We start from the raw sequence: 17,589 nt of genomic DNA on the forward strand, positions 1-17,589 counted from the left end.
ATACCCCCCCCCCCCGGGGGGTGTGTGGCCCCTGACTTTCTTTCAGGCGGGAATTCGATTTTGTTTGGCGGCAAACCAGACCGCAGGGAAATCGGCGTCTTCATTATTGTTATGACTTGTTATGTTACTTCAGTGGTTAAAATATGGTATCTCCAGGTCTAAAATATAAGACAAACTAGCGTCTGTATACATTAGTTCGACGCCTTGAACTGTTTTCTTATGACATCGATACACACACACACGCACAAAAACTATTGGAAGCCGTGTTTTGTGTGAATTTTGAAACATTATAACGTTATCCGGACAAAACCCTGCGTCATGAGAGAACATTTATGAAACCTCCGCTCTTCATGCCAAAGTCTGAACTGAATTGAATTGAGCCTTTGAGTTCCTTCGTCGATATATTGTTGATTTGTTGTTCTTAATGCATTTCCAACGGTTAGTATATTAACTAGCTCGTGTTTCGGTTGTTAGAGATTGGACTGCATAGTTAATCGTGATTGTAACTGTTGCAGTTAGGCCTTGTAATCTGTAGAGAGGTCCTCCCTGTAAGTATATTAGGATCAGGGAGTTTCCCTCACCTCACTTTCTCTATTCATCCACTGGGTTCATTTCATTTTGTCTGGATTCATTATCACCTAGATTTATCGTCTTGTCAGCTAGGTTCATCACCTTGAGGTATTCCATGCCACAGTGAGGTTTCCCTTCCCTCAAGCATTTGGTGTGGCGTGGGATATAGTCTTCTTCGCTTTTGGCACAGTGCCTTATGTATCAGATTCCATAGTCCTTGATTCTTGGCTCAGCTATGGCATATATTTCATTTCAGGTGATATGCATTTTTCAATCGTGTTCGACATCTATTTGAAATTTGTAGAAGTCGGCAGTCGTTATCCTTTTCTACTTGAAACACCATGTCGAGTAATCATGCCTACAAGTTTATAGGATTTTGCTGCCTTCTCTTCTTTATAATACATGAAATGAAACTCGGTGAATCTTGAAATGATGTTTGGAGATTGTTGGGGAGGATGCAAACACGGTGGCTACTATCTATGCTTCAGCTGTTTTGGTTACTGCCCTTGGCACGCTCATCAGGTAAATTTGCCTTTAGATCGTTCTGCCATGCTTGAATTTTGTAATTTTTTTAGTTGGCTTTCTGTATTTTGTCTCCCTTATGATGGGGATTTTGGGATGTGTCATCACCTATTTGATGTGTTCAAATATTTATATACTAATTCATGCATTTTTGAGCTTTTTTTAATGCGTGTATTAGTTTTTAAATTGCATTATTGATGAATAAATATTTATTAAAAATTAATGCATGAGTTAATAAGAAGATGGGTAAAAATATCATTATTTTGATAATTATTTAGATATATGGTATTGCAATGTGTTTATATAGCATTGCAGGACATTTTAGTGGAGATTGGAAAAATCATAAAGGAGAACCTCATATTTATTAAACAAAAAAAAAAAAAAAGAGTCGAACGCTGCGTTTTAATTTAAGGTTAAAGAATCTTCATTGTCTTCAACGCAGACAAGGGAACTAGGTGCCGAAGGCAGCAAGAACCGAGGGGTTCTTCATGACTTTTTTACCGAAATGCTACAAATAATAAAATCATATACTAAAATACTGTATTTTTAAAAATATTTACTAATATGTTATATTTAAAATCATTCTTTAGGTGAACAATTTTTAAATTCGTTTTTTTAGTAAACGATTTCTTCAGAACCAATCATCGATGTTCGTGAACTGACTGAAAATCATTTTTTCTAGTAAACAACTTCAAAAATCATTCTTATGATGAATGATTTCAGAACTTCATCTCCTACTGAACAACTTCTCACCTAATAAATGAAAATAAAATGATTAGTATAATGATTTATTAATAATTTGAACGACCAAATGATTACTAAATAATGGGAGAAAAATGTTGATAATTATATAATGATATTAAAACTAATTGTAAAATGAGTATAAGATGTATATTAATTTTTTTTCTAGTTTATCACAGTCATTAGAAATTATTTACTTTGATTTCTTTTAAATTGTAAAAACATATTTCAAATTCATAGTTTTTATTTATCATACAATTTAAATGGTATAAGTTTAAAAGATTTTATAAATTATTTAAATTTATAATTCAAAACTTTCAAACACTTCTTTATTGCAAAGATTTATAAACATATTTAGTTATATATATTTATTAAAAAAATTAGTTAAAGTTTTAATCAAATCTTTTATGTTTGTCTTAACTAAATGAAATTGATGTAACTAGAAAAATATAATTTAAGAATTTATTAGAATCAGAAGTAAAATAGTAAATAAATTTTATTTCAATAAAAATTTCAATTAAAAATAATATTTTTATAATTTTTTTAGAATACTCTTACTAATAGTGTTAACTAATTGAATTGAACTGTATGTTTTTAAAATAGAAGGAAGATCTATATAATTGATGTAAACTGAAAAGACAGTCAGAATATTTTATTCTTGATTCAAAATACTCATATCATGACATATCATCACTAATTAAAAAATGCAACATAGCAAATAGTATGGAAAAGGCAAAATGAAAAAAAGAAATTATGAGTACCCCTCATTCATTTCAATTTTTCATTACTTACACCTTATTTTTACCTAAAAAATATAAGAAAACAATAGTTCACTAGAAATGGGTCAAACACCTTTTTTTTTTTTTTAATTTACCAACTTAATATATACCACAAATTTGATATTTAGAATGTATATATAATTATTTTTCAGTTCCATCTTACCAAATTTAAACTTCTAGAGAAGTATACTTTCATAAGAAAAAATAATAATCATATACTTAAAAAAGATTAAAGCTTACATCAAAATCTTAACATCTTAAAATAATATAATAGATGATAGTTTTACCTTTAAAATAAAAGGCACCTGGCTTAAAAAGAGTACAAATATTTCAGATTATTGAACTCACCACTCACCTCCTGAAAATTAGAATAATAAAATATTAACTCATCAATAGTAGTATGGATGAAAAATCAAATTCTATATCACAGCTGCAAATTTTTTAAAAGAAAACATAGAAGAGAAATAACATACCCACAGCAGCAGTAAAATAGCTTGTCAAGTGTTTGGAAGCAAGAGTGAAAAAATAACAGAGAAAAAGAACAATAAAAATGGAACAAGTGAGAAGAAGAAGAAGAAGAAAAGGAAGAGAGAGCTCATCTGAAAGGAGATGAAGTATGAAAACATGTGACATAAAAAACCATGTACGTTGCTGTAGCTTCACGGGAAGGAAATAGGAGATTCTCACGTGCATAAAAGTGACAGAGATTCTTGCACGCAAATAAATTAGCAAAGATTCTCACGTGAGACATGAATAAGAAAAAATAAAATCATTTTTAACGTAAACGATTTTAAAAATTGTTATTGACATAAACGATTTTATTTTTTAAATTTTTTAAAATTAAAAAGTAAAATCGTTCACACTAAAAATGATTTTATTTTTTATTAGTTAACATATAAATCGTTCTTGTCAAAAATAACTTGTATACAATTTGAAAGTTGTTCTTACCAAGAACGATTTTAAATGTAGCATATTGATAAATACTTTTAAAATACAGTATTTTAGTATATAATTTTACTATTTATAACACAGCATTCCTGTTATGTGACAGACCCATCTCATATGGTACACACCAAAACCATACACACACGCGACCACCCTTCAACTCTCATATACACACACGAGACCACTCATCACACACAGACCATCATCACGGTCTTCCCTCTTCATCGTCTTCAGCGCGGCACACCACCCACGCGACCATCTTTCAACACTCGATCACCGCAACCAGCATCATCATCCTCGGCCTTCATCATCAGCGAGTTATCACCAGTATCGCCCTTACCCCTTCTCTTCATCCATTCAAGGCTGCCATGGGATCAAAGTTTGTGTTAGCAAAATTTTGAAACCATGTGTAGCTAATTCCATCAAGCTTCTTAGAGATGAAGAATTGGGTTTGAGATTCAGAGTTAGGAGAGTTTTTATATTTCAATTCCTTAGATTTAATAAATTAAGTAATGAACTTTCTGAATTGGAATTAATATTATTTAATTAAATTTTTTGAGATTATTGGTTGTATTTCTTAGTTTGGAATTAACTTTTTGTGATTGAGATTGGATTATACAATTGAGAGATATATATACATATATATATTTTTGAAGTTCTATGTATTTATGTTATTCTTTCATAATTTGAATGAATTTTATAATTGTATAGTACTTGTTAAATATCTTAAGTTGAGTGTTCTTTCTATAAATACCCAAATTACAATAATCTGAGCCTAATTGTATACTAATAGGTTTTCAATGATATTTTTAGTTAGTAATTGTAGCTAGAGTTTTGGGACATCTATTGATTAAGATTACTTACTTAATCAGTGACTAAAGTTTTGATTTTAAATTAGTGAGCAAAATAATTCCTAGATCATTTTGAGTAAGGATAAACCAATTTCTATTTTCTAAGAAGCATTCTCTCATATTTCCCTAAAATCCAAATTTTTATCATTTGCTATCTTTTTTTTTCTTTTTATATAAAAAAATGAAAAGGTAATTTGAAATTTGAAAGTTCAGCACCCATTAGGGTGGGCTTTATGCCGTCACAAAAGTACATAATTTTGGAATCGTGAAGCTTCATAATGAGGAAATTGGAGCAAAGCTTAAAGTCAATGATTCTTAATAAATATTTATTTATCAATAATGCAATTTAAAACCAATAAGCACACTAAAAGAACTCAAAAATACATGAATTAATATAAGACCCTTATACTAAAGGGTTTTATATTTAGGACCAGAAAAGTATATAAATATTTGAACACATCACTGTTATTAGCAGAGGAGGGGTTTACAACACCAGAAAATCTTCATTGTTGAGCTTTTTTAAATTGGATTTTGTGAAGAATTATACAATTGGACCCGACTTCAATTCTTGATCTTAAACCTTATAGCAATTAATTTTTTGACCAGCAAATCCTTATAGCAATTAGATATAAGAGTACCCTTAGCTTTCGCGTAGTCTACTCAATCAGATGAAGCCAGCCCTATTATTGTCCTTTAGTTTATCTGGCATATAGGACTCTGTTTCGGCCAGGGATAATTTTCCTAGTTGATCTTTTATGTTAGCCTATATCCAATACAGGGACCTTGGTAAGATTATTTGAAAATGAGTTTTCCTTCAAGTTTGTGGTAGAAAAGGGGTACATGGGAATTTCTGTCACATGAAAACACGATATTTTGCTGGAATATCTCAAGTTGTTCCATTATAATTTGTCATCCATTATGGCCACTTGAAACCTTTAACAAATTGTCAGTGGGATGGCATCATTCATGCCATTTGCTGTCCCTGTTTTGTCATTCAATTATTATATTCTTGGTTCTTTTTTTTTTATTGTGCTATTTTCTGGTTAAAATGTCAACACATGCTTTAAATAAGTAAATATTGTCAAAAAGTAATTTGAAGGTATTTAGTACCCGGTTTTAATGATTCTGATTCATTGAATTGTTTGGTGATTTCAACAAAGATTACAGTATTTTGGGTGTTCTAACCCCACTGAAAAAAGCTATAAGAATTTCTAGTTTAATTTATATTCCCCTCAATTTTTATTATAAACTTTAAATAACTAATTTATGAATAACAAATTGTCAGTTAAAATTATTTAAAAGCTATAAATAGGCTAGAAATATAGTTTTGTTTTTGAATATGTTCATCTAATAAATAAAAAAAGATAAAAGAGAATATGTGAAAGAATATAATAAGAAAGAATATGATAAAAGAAAAAAATAAATAATTAAAAATAAAATAAAATAATACATTAAATGTTAAGATAAAACTCATGTTGAAACTTTTAAAAATGAATCATTCTTCTTCCCAAATTTAAAGTTTATGATTATGTATCACACTAAACGTAAAAGCTATAAATACAGTGATATATTATTATGTTATAAAAGTTCATAAACTACTCCATTTATCCTTATTTATAAGAAACAACTACTATCTTCTTCTTATTTCTAAATATAAACAACATTTACAGATTGCCTTAAATTTTTGTCGAATTTTTTTTATTTTATCCTATTTAATTACTTATTTTAATACCTAATATATTTATTATCTCATTTTTAAATCATCATCTCTCTTCATCTACATTCTTTTTCTTTCACAATTCTTTTTATTATAATAATTTTTTTATTTTTTTCTTATATTCTCCCTCTTTTATATAAATAAAAGTATTTTAGAGAAAATCTTTTAATTTTTACTTATTTATTGAGATGTTAAAAATTATTGGTTGGCTCTATCCGCAATTCCTGAAACTCGCCTATGTTGCAATGCAATAACCACCGGGTGAGTCGATTAGGCCTCTTGCTTGGAGGAGCGGAGATGGATAAGACGACAAGAAGGTTTATCCTCTCATGTAATGACCAGCATCCTAGTTATTGAATTTTTCTTGCCAAATCAATTTCCCCCCCTTTTTTTTTTGGTAATTCTTAGTTTAAACTAAAGTAATATGGCTGTCGATAATGTTAATTAGGTAATAGGTTTATGATTATGATGGGGAATTTTTTAAATATTATCCTTTCCTTTAAATATTACTTGTAATATTTTAAGTTAAACTTTGATTTTTTTTTAACCAAAGTTAAACTTTATTTCTTTAAAAAAATAGTTGATAATTATTTCACCAAAAAAGTGATAATGAAAAATTTAAAATTATCCTTATTTATCATTATGCTTTTATCGAAATAAAAATTGTGATTTTAATATTAAAACAAATTGACAATCTGGACAGTTTAATTTTGATATAGGTTATTTAAATTTAACTTGCAATATTATATTTAAAGAACCTCGTATTTAAAAACGTCTTAATAAAGATGTTTAGTGATAATTAGGTTACAAGCCTCCACACCTCGTCACTAGTTTTGTTATTATTAACACTGTCAACTTATTTTTTTAATTGTATGAAGAAAAAAACATAGTTTTGGATTTGCAATCCATTTGTTTTTATTTATCCAAAAAATCTTTAAGATATAGGTGTAAAAATTTCGCTAAAAATACAGATATAAGATGAGCACGAATTCAATCTCTTTTTAAACATTCCTTTTTTATCGGTTCAGTCAGAAATTATCACTTTAAACTTTCCTATTCTGATTCGGATATAGGACCAGCCCGAAAACCACACACCAAAACTATCACCGTCCGTACAAATTGCACCCTCATTCTGCACCGTTCGATCACCGGGTGCATATATATATATATATATATATATATATATATATCCTCTTCGCCCAGCTTGGCTGCCACGCAACGAAGCGAGGGCGAACCAGAGTTTCGAGGGAGACGTACGAGAGTAAGACGAACATAGGCATAACCATGGCGGCTACTGTATCTGCCTGGGCTAAGCCCGGGGCTTGGGCCCTGGATTCCGAGGAACATGAAGCTGAGCTTCTTCATCAGAAGGAAGAAGATGACGCTGCTGCTTTTCCTTCTCTTGCCGCTGCCGCTGCAACCAAACCTAAGAAGAAGAAGGGCCAGACCATCTCCTTGGCTGAGTTCACCTCTTATGGGGGCGCTAAACCGGCTCAGACATCTCAATCCGATGTCTTAACACATGAAGATCTCATGATGCTGCCAACAGGTCCTCGCCAGCGAACCGCCGAGGAGCTTGACCGTGACAGGAATCGGCTTGGCGGTGGCTTTAGGTCCTATGGTTCCCTTGACCGGCCTAATAGGAATTATGGCGGTGACGATTCCTCCAATTCTAGATGGGGTTCTTCTAGGGTTTCTGACGAGCCAAGGCGGAATGGTTCGTTTGGTAGGGAAGCAAATCGTGATATGGCTCCCTCGCGAGCCGATGAAATAGATAATTGGGCTGCTGCAAAAAAATCAACAGTGGGAAACGGATTTGAGGGGAAGGAAAGGGATAGAGGACGGTTTTTTGATTCTCCTTCCAGAGCTGACGAATCGGACAGCTGGGCATCAAAGAAGAACTTTGTGCCATCAGAGGGACGGAGATTTGGTTCTAATGGCGGTGGATATGAAAGGGAGAGGAAAGTAGGATTCGTTTCCAGTGGTGGTGCAGACTCAGATAATTGGAATAGGAAGAAGGTGGAATCTAACGGTGGAAATGAGAGAAGTGAGACTGGAAGTGTTAGACCGAGACTCGTTTTGCAACCTCGATCAATGACTGCGAATAATGGAAACCAGGAGGGTTCTGGGACAGTGACCAAGCCCAAGGGCTCAAGTCCTTTCGGAGACGCTAGGCCAAGGGAGGAGGTTTTGGCAGAGAAAGGGCAGGATTGGAAGAAGGTTGATGAGCAGCTTGAGACAATGAAGATTAAGGAGCCGGTAGAGCAAAAGGATGGGTTTGGGAAGAGGGGTTTTGCGGCTGGCAGTGGCGGTGCTAATTTGCCCGATGATCGGACTGAGAGAAGTTGGAGGAAGACTGAATCTGACGATAGTCGTCCAAATAGGTTTGTCAACTTAGTAATTTAATTGTTACGTGTTTATTTAAGCATTGTATGTTTATGATTGGCTGTGTGGCTTGTTCGTGCATGTACGCTATTAAGAAGCTTAGGGCCTTTCGAGTTGGATTATGCAATCTTCTTTTGCCATGTTGCGATGCTTGCTTTAATATGCTACCATTGGGGCATGTCATGGATATTACGCCTTTATAAGTCGGCTACATACTGCTCTGTATATTGCACATAGGCTGTTGTCCTGCCTGCTAATGAATGTGCTTATTGTGACTGGCCTGTTTCAGAAGCCATAATTGGGATGGGATTCTTCCAATTGTTGCTTTGATGGGTAGGATTTTTCTATGGTCTTTGACATGTTCTAGTATTTTAGTATATTGAAGTTATGAACTCCTCCTTTATTGCTATCTCTTTATGATCTTGTTTTTAACCTTAGCTTGAGTTTCGGCTGCATTTGACGCAGCATCCATGTGCTGGCTTCCATGTGTTGAACATAACTTGGTTGATAATGTTTTTGATCCTTTATATGTTCCTTCTGCCGAGCTAAATTTTAAGAACATAGAGTTCATGACCCTATCTTTCTAGATTGTTAATAGTTAAACTGATTGTTTTTGCCAGCCTGTCTTCTTCCTAGGGAAAATCTTCATTGTTCCTGCGTGTTGCTCAATTGTTTTTTAGTCTAGTTTTACACTCACAATTTTCTGCCTTACGCTGCAGTGCTGAGAAAGTTGAGAATGGGCGTGTTGAAGAAAGCTGATGAGCTGTGAATTTTCTTTGCCCCTGCACATTTTTGTCAGAGCTGGAAAGGGTTGTGGGGGATGTTAGACCTCGTGTTTTTGCCAAATTGAAGTTGTCACCACGACTTTGGTCTTTTCTCTTGAGACACTAGTGAAGTGATAAAATTTTGTTAGTTATTCTGATAACTTAGGTAGTCTTATAGCTTTTATGGCTTTTTTGTTAAGTGAGGCAGTGATTTTTATTTTCTTTCACCATTTAATATATAGACTTATGTTGTCTGCAAAATCTCGATGCTGGGTTTTGCAGACGTAGTATGTGCTCTCGACTAATTTACAAGTGCCACGATATTTGTTTATTGTTTTGTTCTTTTTCATCAGCCTAGGTTTCCGTGTGTCCCAGAAAACTTGGTTATAATAGATGCCAATGTCATGTTCATCGTGATATGAAGATTACTCTGTTGTTTTAGCTGTAGCCAGGAGAATGCGTAAGCTGTTGGGAACTGCTGGTTTGTGTCTTTTAACGTTTAATAACTTATTTTGGGGGGCATGACAATTGCTGACCTTGTAAAAACATTGATGACAATTGAGAATTCTAATTATTGAGACGCTGTGCCTGTGGAAGGACCATGGTTTTTACTTTGCAATTAAAAAATAAATGACTTCACAAAATTGCCTTTATTTTTTTGATACTAGGGAAGGTAGAAGGCAAAACTAACCCCAACTCCCTACTGCGCGTCTAACGAATCTCTAGCAAGGGTAGCTCCCATAATCTGCAGGGCAAGCTCGCTGTTCGGGGCCTCCTTTGCAGTTCAACGTTCCACCAAATTGCCTTTATCATCGAATGTTGAAAATAGCCAATGGAAGGTCACTCTTGAATTTAAGGATGGTTAATTGTGAATCTAGAGAAAGTTGATTTGTCATGTGAATGTAAAGATAATTACTTGTAGATTTTTGGGAGGTCATTTGTGGATTTATGAAAAGCTAGTTGTGAATGGTTTTACACACACACACACACGGGAAATTAGTTGTGAATGGATGGATAATCTTTTTTGAATATATATTACATTTACGTGCATTTAAAGATAATTACTTGTAAATTTTATGATTTAAAGATCTTTGGATGTTTCTGAATATTCATTTATAATTGACTTTTTATAAATCCAGAATGGCGTTCTTAAAATTCACAAATGATGATGAATAAATTTTTAAGTTCGTAATTCACTTTTCAATAAAATAGAGAAAGAATTTTTGTTAAATTTATGACCTTTTATTCGCTACTGTTTATATTTGGTTATAAGGATACTTTTAGAAAATTATTTGTTTTTAATTACAAATAACAATATAGTCTTTCCATGAAATTTTAACAATTAATTTCATAAATTCTAGTTTCATAATGGACACGTCAACTACTGACCCTTTCAAAGCCAGTATTGACGACAAACTAGGGTACACGTATACGAAATCAAATTTTCATAAATCCTCCTCTGGGAGCACCAATTATCATCTCCATCAGAATATATCACCACCAGTGATTAAAAAACACAAATATTCCACGTTAACATACCAGTATCTCATTACTCCTAAAATATTTCTACCAATTATTTTGTTCTCAATGTTCCAATGCACTCATAAGAATCTGCCTTAATATATATACTATGATAAGGGATTAGTTAATAACTACCTTCCTTAGTACTACTATTATATTACCTTCCTTGCAAGGCAGCGAATATTGAAACAACACGCAAGTGCCAAGTTAATTAATACTTCCTCTGGTTCTAAATATAAGACTTTTTTTTTTTTATGAAACATCAGGGTATCCACCGGCGGACCCGGTGACTAATCCCTTCGTTGGCTTGTAGGCACTTTGATGGGTGAGACAACTGGCCTGGGGTTTTAAAGCTTTTTCATGCCCAAGACAAGGATCGAACCCTCGACACTTGATTAAGGGAGGATGAGCCCCCACCTCTCAACCACACCCCCTGGGTTCTAAATATAAATTACACTACAAAAAGAGTCTTATATTTAGGACCAGATGAGCACATTAATTTAGTGCCTCACTAGGGCAAATATAAGATACCTTACAATATGCTTCCAAGTGATATAAATTGCAGGGTAATGTGGCAAAATTAGTATAGGAAAAGAGCTTAAATGGCTTCCACATTAAAGTCACAAGGCTTCTCAATAATGTTGATAATTCTTGTGACCATATTATCATCAATTGGGTCACTCACCATTGCTGTACAAGGGTTTTCTATTAAAGAAGCAACCATTGCTGAGATCCAATTGGCTTTTGAGCAAAACAAGCTCACCTCGAGGCAGCTAGATGAGTACTATTTGGGAGAAATCAAGAGACTGAACCCAGTGCTGAAGGGTGTGATAAAGGTGAACCCACATTCCTTGGCTCAAGCTGCTAAGGCTGATTATGAGAGCAAGATGGAAGCACCAAGGTCACTGTTTGGATTACATGGAATTCCAGCTCAAGGATAACATTGGAACAAGGGATAAGCTTAACAGCACGGCTGGCTCCTTCGCTTTGCTTGGGTCCTCTGTGCCTCGTGATGTTGGTGGGGTTTCTGAGTTAAGGAAAGCTGGGGCCATCATACTGGGAAAGACCAGCATGACTGAGTGGGATTCACTGAGGTCTACCACTCTTCCTAATGGTTAGAGTGCCAGAGGCGGCCACGCAAAGGTTTGTGTCAAGCTTTAGTCAACCTAGGACTAGTTGTTTTCGAGTGTTTTGAACATGCGGGATGGTAGTATCATGAACATAGTTTGAATCATAATTTTTGTGGGTGTGCAGAATCCTTATGTACAGTGGATCAGCAATCTCGACTGCTGCTAATATGGTTGCAGTGTCACTTGGAACAGAAACGGATGGGTCACTTTTTGTGTCCAGCAAGTTTTAATTCTGTAGTAGCCATCAAGCCAACTGTTGGCGTCACTAGTCGAGATCAGGCTATTCCTATTTCTCCCAGATAGGACACTGTTGGGTGAGAGGGTTTGATATTTCAAGAGAATGATATGAAGATTGAGATGAAGTTGGACTTCTTCTGAACACTTTACCCACCATGTGACAACATCTAGTTTTTATTTGGCAGGTCCCTTGCCAGGACTGTATCAGATGCTCCATATGTTCTTGATGTAATTGTAAGGCCTGACCATAATGATCCTGAAACTACAAATGGGTCTAAATACACTCCCCACGGTGGCTTTAAACAATGTCTTAACCGTTATGGGTTAAAAGGGAAGAGACTGGGAATAGTAAGAAACCCATTCCTTAGACTTTTGAATGACACTAATATTACTATCTCTTTTGAGAATCACTTCCACGTCCTAAGGTAACCAACCATCACTAAGGTTTGATGGTATATATTTTTGAGTCATTCTTATGCAGCACTATTAACATCATATATAATTTTCTGAAAATTCTTGGGAAGAAGGAGCAACCATCGTAGATAATCTTGAAATAGCAAACATAAGTACCATCCTAAATTCAAACACAAGCCGGGAAGCAGTGGTAATATTAGCCGAGATCAAACTATCCCCATGCATATCTCAAGAACTTGGTTGTCTCACCAGTGAGATCATTGGCAGATATCATTGCCTTCAACATCAAGAATGCAGATCTGGTACGTACTACTAAAGTTTTTTTCCCCCGGGACTAAAGATCAACTCTTTTTCGATGAATACGAACAATACCTATTCAAAATGGAATATGAATTATGCAGGAAAAGATGAAGGGATTTGGTCAGCATATATTCTTGGCATATGAGGCAACAAATGGAATTGGAAATACTGAGAAGGCAGCATTGGCCTATTTGGCTAGTTTATCTAAAGAAGGGTTTGAGAACTGATGAGAGATTATAAACTTGATGCATTGGTGACTCCTGGATCAATTGTGTCTCCTGTTCTAGCGATTGGAGGATTACCAGGAGTGAATGTGCCCGCAGGACCTGACACCATTTGGCATTAACTTTGGAGGGTTGAAGGTTCTGATGCAAAGCTTATTGAGAGTGTTTATGGGTTTGAGCAAGCAACTGGGATTAGGAACCGCCCCATACTCAAGCCTTGAAACTCCTGTGATCCAACCCTATCCGAATATTGTATTGCTTTTACGTTATATTTTTTTATGAATTAAAAATATTTGAAAATTTTAATTCGTGATTGCTTATACTTTTACCTCATTTTATATGAGCTCTTTGTAGGTTTTTTTTTCCTTTTTTTATTGCCTCCTTATAGTGCATTTAATTATAGGCATTGGACCATATACTCATCATCTATTAATTAGAGTTGACGTTAATGTTTTGACAAAAAAAAAAAAAGAGTTGACGTAAATGTTAACTAAATTATATATAAGATGTTAACTAAATTATATGCAAGTTGTGAAATGAAAACAACTTTTTAAAAAAATAATATGATGATCTAAACTTTATTTATTAATAATATAAAAATAAAAATTATTATATGTATAATCATCATCTTGTATTTATATGTAATTTGCAATCTGGTTAATCTGAATTTATTTAAGTTCATATAATAAAATTTATCTAGTATATGCTGGCAGAAGCCACGTTATGCGTTACTAACATTGTTGAGTATAGGCACCAATACTTCTAATTAAGGAAATTATGAGAATCTAATAGAAAACTATTAAAACTAAATTTAAAATGCGTTAAAATTATAGGAAATTTCATGTTAATTTTCTCAAATGTTTTTTATTCACGACCCCGCTTAGCGTCAACCAATCTGACATAGCCGGGCGGAGGAATCTGCTCTTTCAACTTTCATATGCGATACTTGTTGCAGCGTTGATCCCCGTTACATTTACCATTATCAGCAATCATGGTGGCCGGAGCTGCTTTGACGAATCCACTGCTGCCCTTCAATGTAGCAAGATGATGAATAATATATTACATACTTCACATGGATTTGGTCTGCAATGCTATTTCGATCCTGAACTTCTTGTACCATTGACATTGAAATTACGAAGGTTATATGCCTGAAGTTTCTGTTCTGTCAATAGTTTGTTTGGTTTTAATGAAAAGCAATGCTGTGCAGATCTGGTGATTATAAAAATAGACTTGGAAAGGAAGTTGAATGTAGAGAATTTCAAATTTTCCGTGTTCTGCGACTTGAGCAAGTCAGATGAATCTTTGCAAACAAACAGACCGGAAAAAGCTTCTATGTAGTCTTACCATTATCACCTATAATGCACTTGCAGCCTTCAAACTCGATGGGTTCTTTACTCAATTCTGCTGTTTCAACCCAGTCTTCTTTACTTGGTCGTGCGGTCCATGCCCAGATTGTCAAGACCTTAGATAACCCCCTCCCTTCATTTCTCTGCAACTATCTTGTCAACATGTACTCCAAACTTGATCATTTTAACTCAGCTCTATGTGTTCTCTCACTCACAGATGCTCGTACTGTTGTTACTTGGACTTCCCTCATTTCTGGTTGTGTCCAAAATGGCCGTTTTGCTGCTGCTCTCCTCTGCTTCTCTAATATGCGCCATGAGTCTATTCAGCCAAATGACTTCACCTTCCTTGTGTCTTTAAAGCCTCTGCTTCATTGCATATGCCCTTTACTGGAAAACAAGTCCACGCCCTTGCGGTGAAAGCTGGTCAAATACGCGACGTCTTCGTTGGATGTAGTGCCTTCGACATGTACAGCAAAATGGGTCTTAGAGTCGAAGCTCATAAGATGTTTGATGAAATGCCTGAAAAAAACATAGCCACATGGAATGCATATATTTCTAATGCAGTGCTTGACAACCGGTCTCAAGATGCATTTGATGCATTTAAGAAGTTACTATGTGTCGGTGGGGAGCCTAATTCCATAACATTTTGTGCATTTCTGAATGCATGTTCTTACACAAAAAATTTGGAGTTTGGACGTCAGTTACATGCCTTTATAATCCGTAGTGGATATGGGGAGGATGTATCTGTCTCAAATGGGCTTATTGATTTTTATGGAAAATGTCAAGATCTTTTATCTGCTGAAATGGTTTTTGAAAGAATTATCTGGCGGAATGATGTTTCTTGGTGCTCTATGCTGGCTACTTTTGTGCAAAACAATAATGAAGAGAGGGCATGTTTAGTATTCCAGCAGGCAAGGAAAGAAGGAGTTGAGCCAACAGACTTCATGGTGTCAGGTGTGCTAAGTGCTTGTGCTGAGCTTGGAGGACTGGAATTGGGCAGGTCACTTCATGCGCTTGCCCTGAAAGCGTGTGTTGAGGAGAATATCTTTGTTGGTAGTGCGCTAGTAGACTTGTATGGAAAATGTGGAAGTATAATGGATGCAGAGCAAGTCTTTAATGAAATGCCAGAGAGGAATCTGGTAACTTGGAATGCAATGATAAGTGGATATGCACACCAAGGTAATGCCGACATGGCATTGGCTCTATTTGAGGAAATGACATCAAGTAAGCCTGAGATGGCACCAAGTTATGTGACACTAGTTTCTGTATTATCGGCGTGTAGTAGGGCTGGAGCAGTAGAGACGGGGATGAGGATTTTTGGGTCAATGAGAGAAAGCTATGGAATTGAAGCAGGAGCAGAGCATTATGCATGTATTGTGGACCTGTTAGGACGATCGGATTGGTGTGAGCGTGCATACGAGTTTATAAAGGAAATGCCAATTCTTCCCACTACTTCAGTCTGGGGAGCTTTACTGGGGGCTTGCAGGATGTACAGGAAGCCAGAGATAGGAAAAATTGCGGCCGAAAACTTATTTAAGCTTGACCCCCAGGACTCAGGCAACCATGTGGTGCTTTCTAACATGCTTGCTGCTGCTGGAAGGTAATATTTTCATATTGATGAGTCATCTTTCATTTGCTAACCGGCACCACAGTTAGTTCTTTTTTTTTTTTTTTAATTATGTTTCTTTGTTCTTAAACATTTGATGACTAATTTGGGGCCATTCCTCTGAAACTTAAACCGGTAATTGATTAATGCAGGTGGGAAGAAGCCACGATTGTCAGGAAGGAAATGAAAGATGTTGGTATAAAAAAAGGTGCTGGTTATAGTTGGATTACTGTGAAGAATCGGGTTCATATATTTCGAGCCAAAAAGAATAATGTTCACGAAAGGAATGATGAAATTCAGGCGATGTTAACTGAGCTTAGAAGGGAAATGAGGGAAGCAGGATATGCACCTGATACGAATTTATCACTCTTTGATTTAGAAGAAGAAGAAAAGGATTCAGAAGTGTGGTACCACAGTGAGAAGATTGCTCTTGCTTTTGGCCTCATAGCTCTGCCCCCAGGAGTACCCATACGAATCACAAAAAATCTTAGGATATGCGGAGATTGTCATAGTGCCATAAGTTCATCTCAAGAATTGTGGGTAGAGAAATTATAGTGAGAGATAATAATCGTTTTCATTGTTTTAAGCACGGCCAGTGCTCTTGTAAAGACTATTGGTAATAGCTGCAAAATATAATTAACGAAAATATCGAATGTTGAGATTGCAAAATTTACCATCATTAATTAATACGGTACATACTGTTGTAAAAGCAAAATTCATTGCTCTTTTCTTTTACTATATATCTTCCAGTGTATAATTTTCAATAGAGACGGAGCTCCAGATTGCACTAGGGCCATGAGGTCTCCTTCATTATCAATGACTTGAAATGTTCAAAGACCAACCTCTCGCTGTCTCTTTGCTAATCGTTGAAACGAATCATCGGCTATAACGAACTTAGTTTCGCTGGTGTCTTGACTACCTGCGTGAAATTTAAAGAATTTGAACTTTCTAGGCAGATCCAGGGGCAGGTTTTAGTTGCTGAATTTTCATCCAATGTGGTTATATCAAGTTCAATTCTTGATGCATGTGCAAAGTGTGGTAAAATGGAAGATGCTAGGAGATTATTTGATGAAATGCCCCTCAAGGATGTTTTTGTGTGGACTACATTAGTTTCAGGTTATGCGAAGTGTGGGGATATGAAATCAGCTACTGAACTTTTCAATCAGATGCCTCAGAAGAATTCTATCTCTTGGACATCTTTGATTGGTGGTTATGCCAAATTGGGTTTGGGTCATGACGCACTTGAAGTATTTAGAAGGATGATCATGCATCATGCTAAACCAGATCAATTCACATACAGTAGCTGCCTATCTGCTTGTTCAAACATTGCTTCATTCAAACTTGGGAGACAAATACACGCTCATCTAGTTCGAAATAACATCAGAATTAATAATATTGTTGTTAGTGCTATTATTGACATGTATTCAAAATGTGGCAACATAGAAAATGCCAAGCAAGTATTCCATGTCGTGGGAGACAAGCAAGATGTGGTGATTTGGAACACCACGTTGCTGCATTAGCTCACCATGGTTATGCT

General features: G+C 35.1%; 2 protein-coding genes and 1 pseudogene across 2 annotated transcripts; all 3 read left to right on the plus strand.

Moving 5' to 3' along the window:
* Window positions 1–7,355: 7,355 nt before the first annotated feature.
* On the plus strand, window positions 7,356–9,325 carry LOC114733484 (eukaryotic translation initiation factor 4B3-like). Its single transcript, XM_028920952.1, has 2 exons — window positions 7,356–8,509; window positions 9,230–9,325. Exons 1-2 carry the CDS (start codon window positions 7,410–7,412, stop codon window positions 9,267–9,269), a joined length of 1,140 nt encoding a protein of 379 aa, XP_028776785.1. The 5' UTR covers window positions 7,356–7,409; the 3' UTR covers window positions 9,270–9,325.
* Window positions 9,326–11,433: 2,108 nt separating this feature from the next.
* LOC114733488 (probable amidase At4g34880) lies at window positions 11,434–13,321 on the plus strand (annotated as a pseudogene).
* Window positions 13,322–14,249: 928 nt separating this feature from the next.
* LOC114733489 (pentatricopeptide repeat-containing protein At4g14850-like) lies at window positions 14,250–16,713 on the plus strand. The gene is given in 4 exon segments (XM_028920956.1): window positions 14,250–14,786; window positions 14,789–16,046; window positions 16,205–16,563; window positions 16,566–16,713. Coding segments are annotated over 4 exon segments (2,052 nt in total). The 5' UTR covers window positions 14,250–14,458; the 3' UTR covers window positions 16,673–16,713.
* The last annotated feature ends 876 nt before the right edge of the window (window positions 16,714–17,589 follow it).

The sequence above is a fragment of the Neltuma alba genome, unplaced genomic scaffold (genome assembly GCF_004799145.2).
Source record: "Neltuma alba isolate B1F8T4 unplaced genomic scaffold, ASM479914v2 tig00013007_pilon, whole genome shotgun sequence".
NCBI classification, from domain to species: domain Eukaryota; kingdom Viridiplantae; phylum Streptophyta; class Magnoliopsida; order Fabales; family Fabaceae; genus Neltuma; species Neltuma alba.

Excerpts from the sequence above, each read along its gene's own strand:
- LOC114733484 (XM_028920952.1), top strand. The coding sequence starts at position 7,410 with ATGGCGGCTACTGTATCTGCCTGGGCTAAGCCCGGGGCTTGGGCCCTG. Across the intron at positions 8,510-9,229 it reads GACGATAGTCGTCCAAATAG|TGCTGAGAAAGTTGAGAATG; the intron begins GTTTGTCAACTT and ends CTTACGCTGCAG.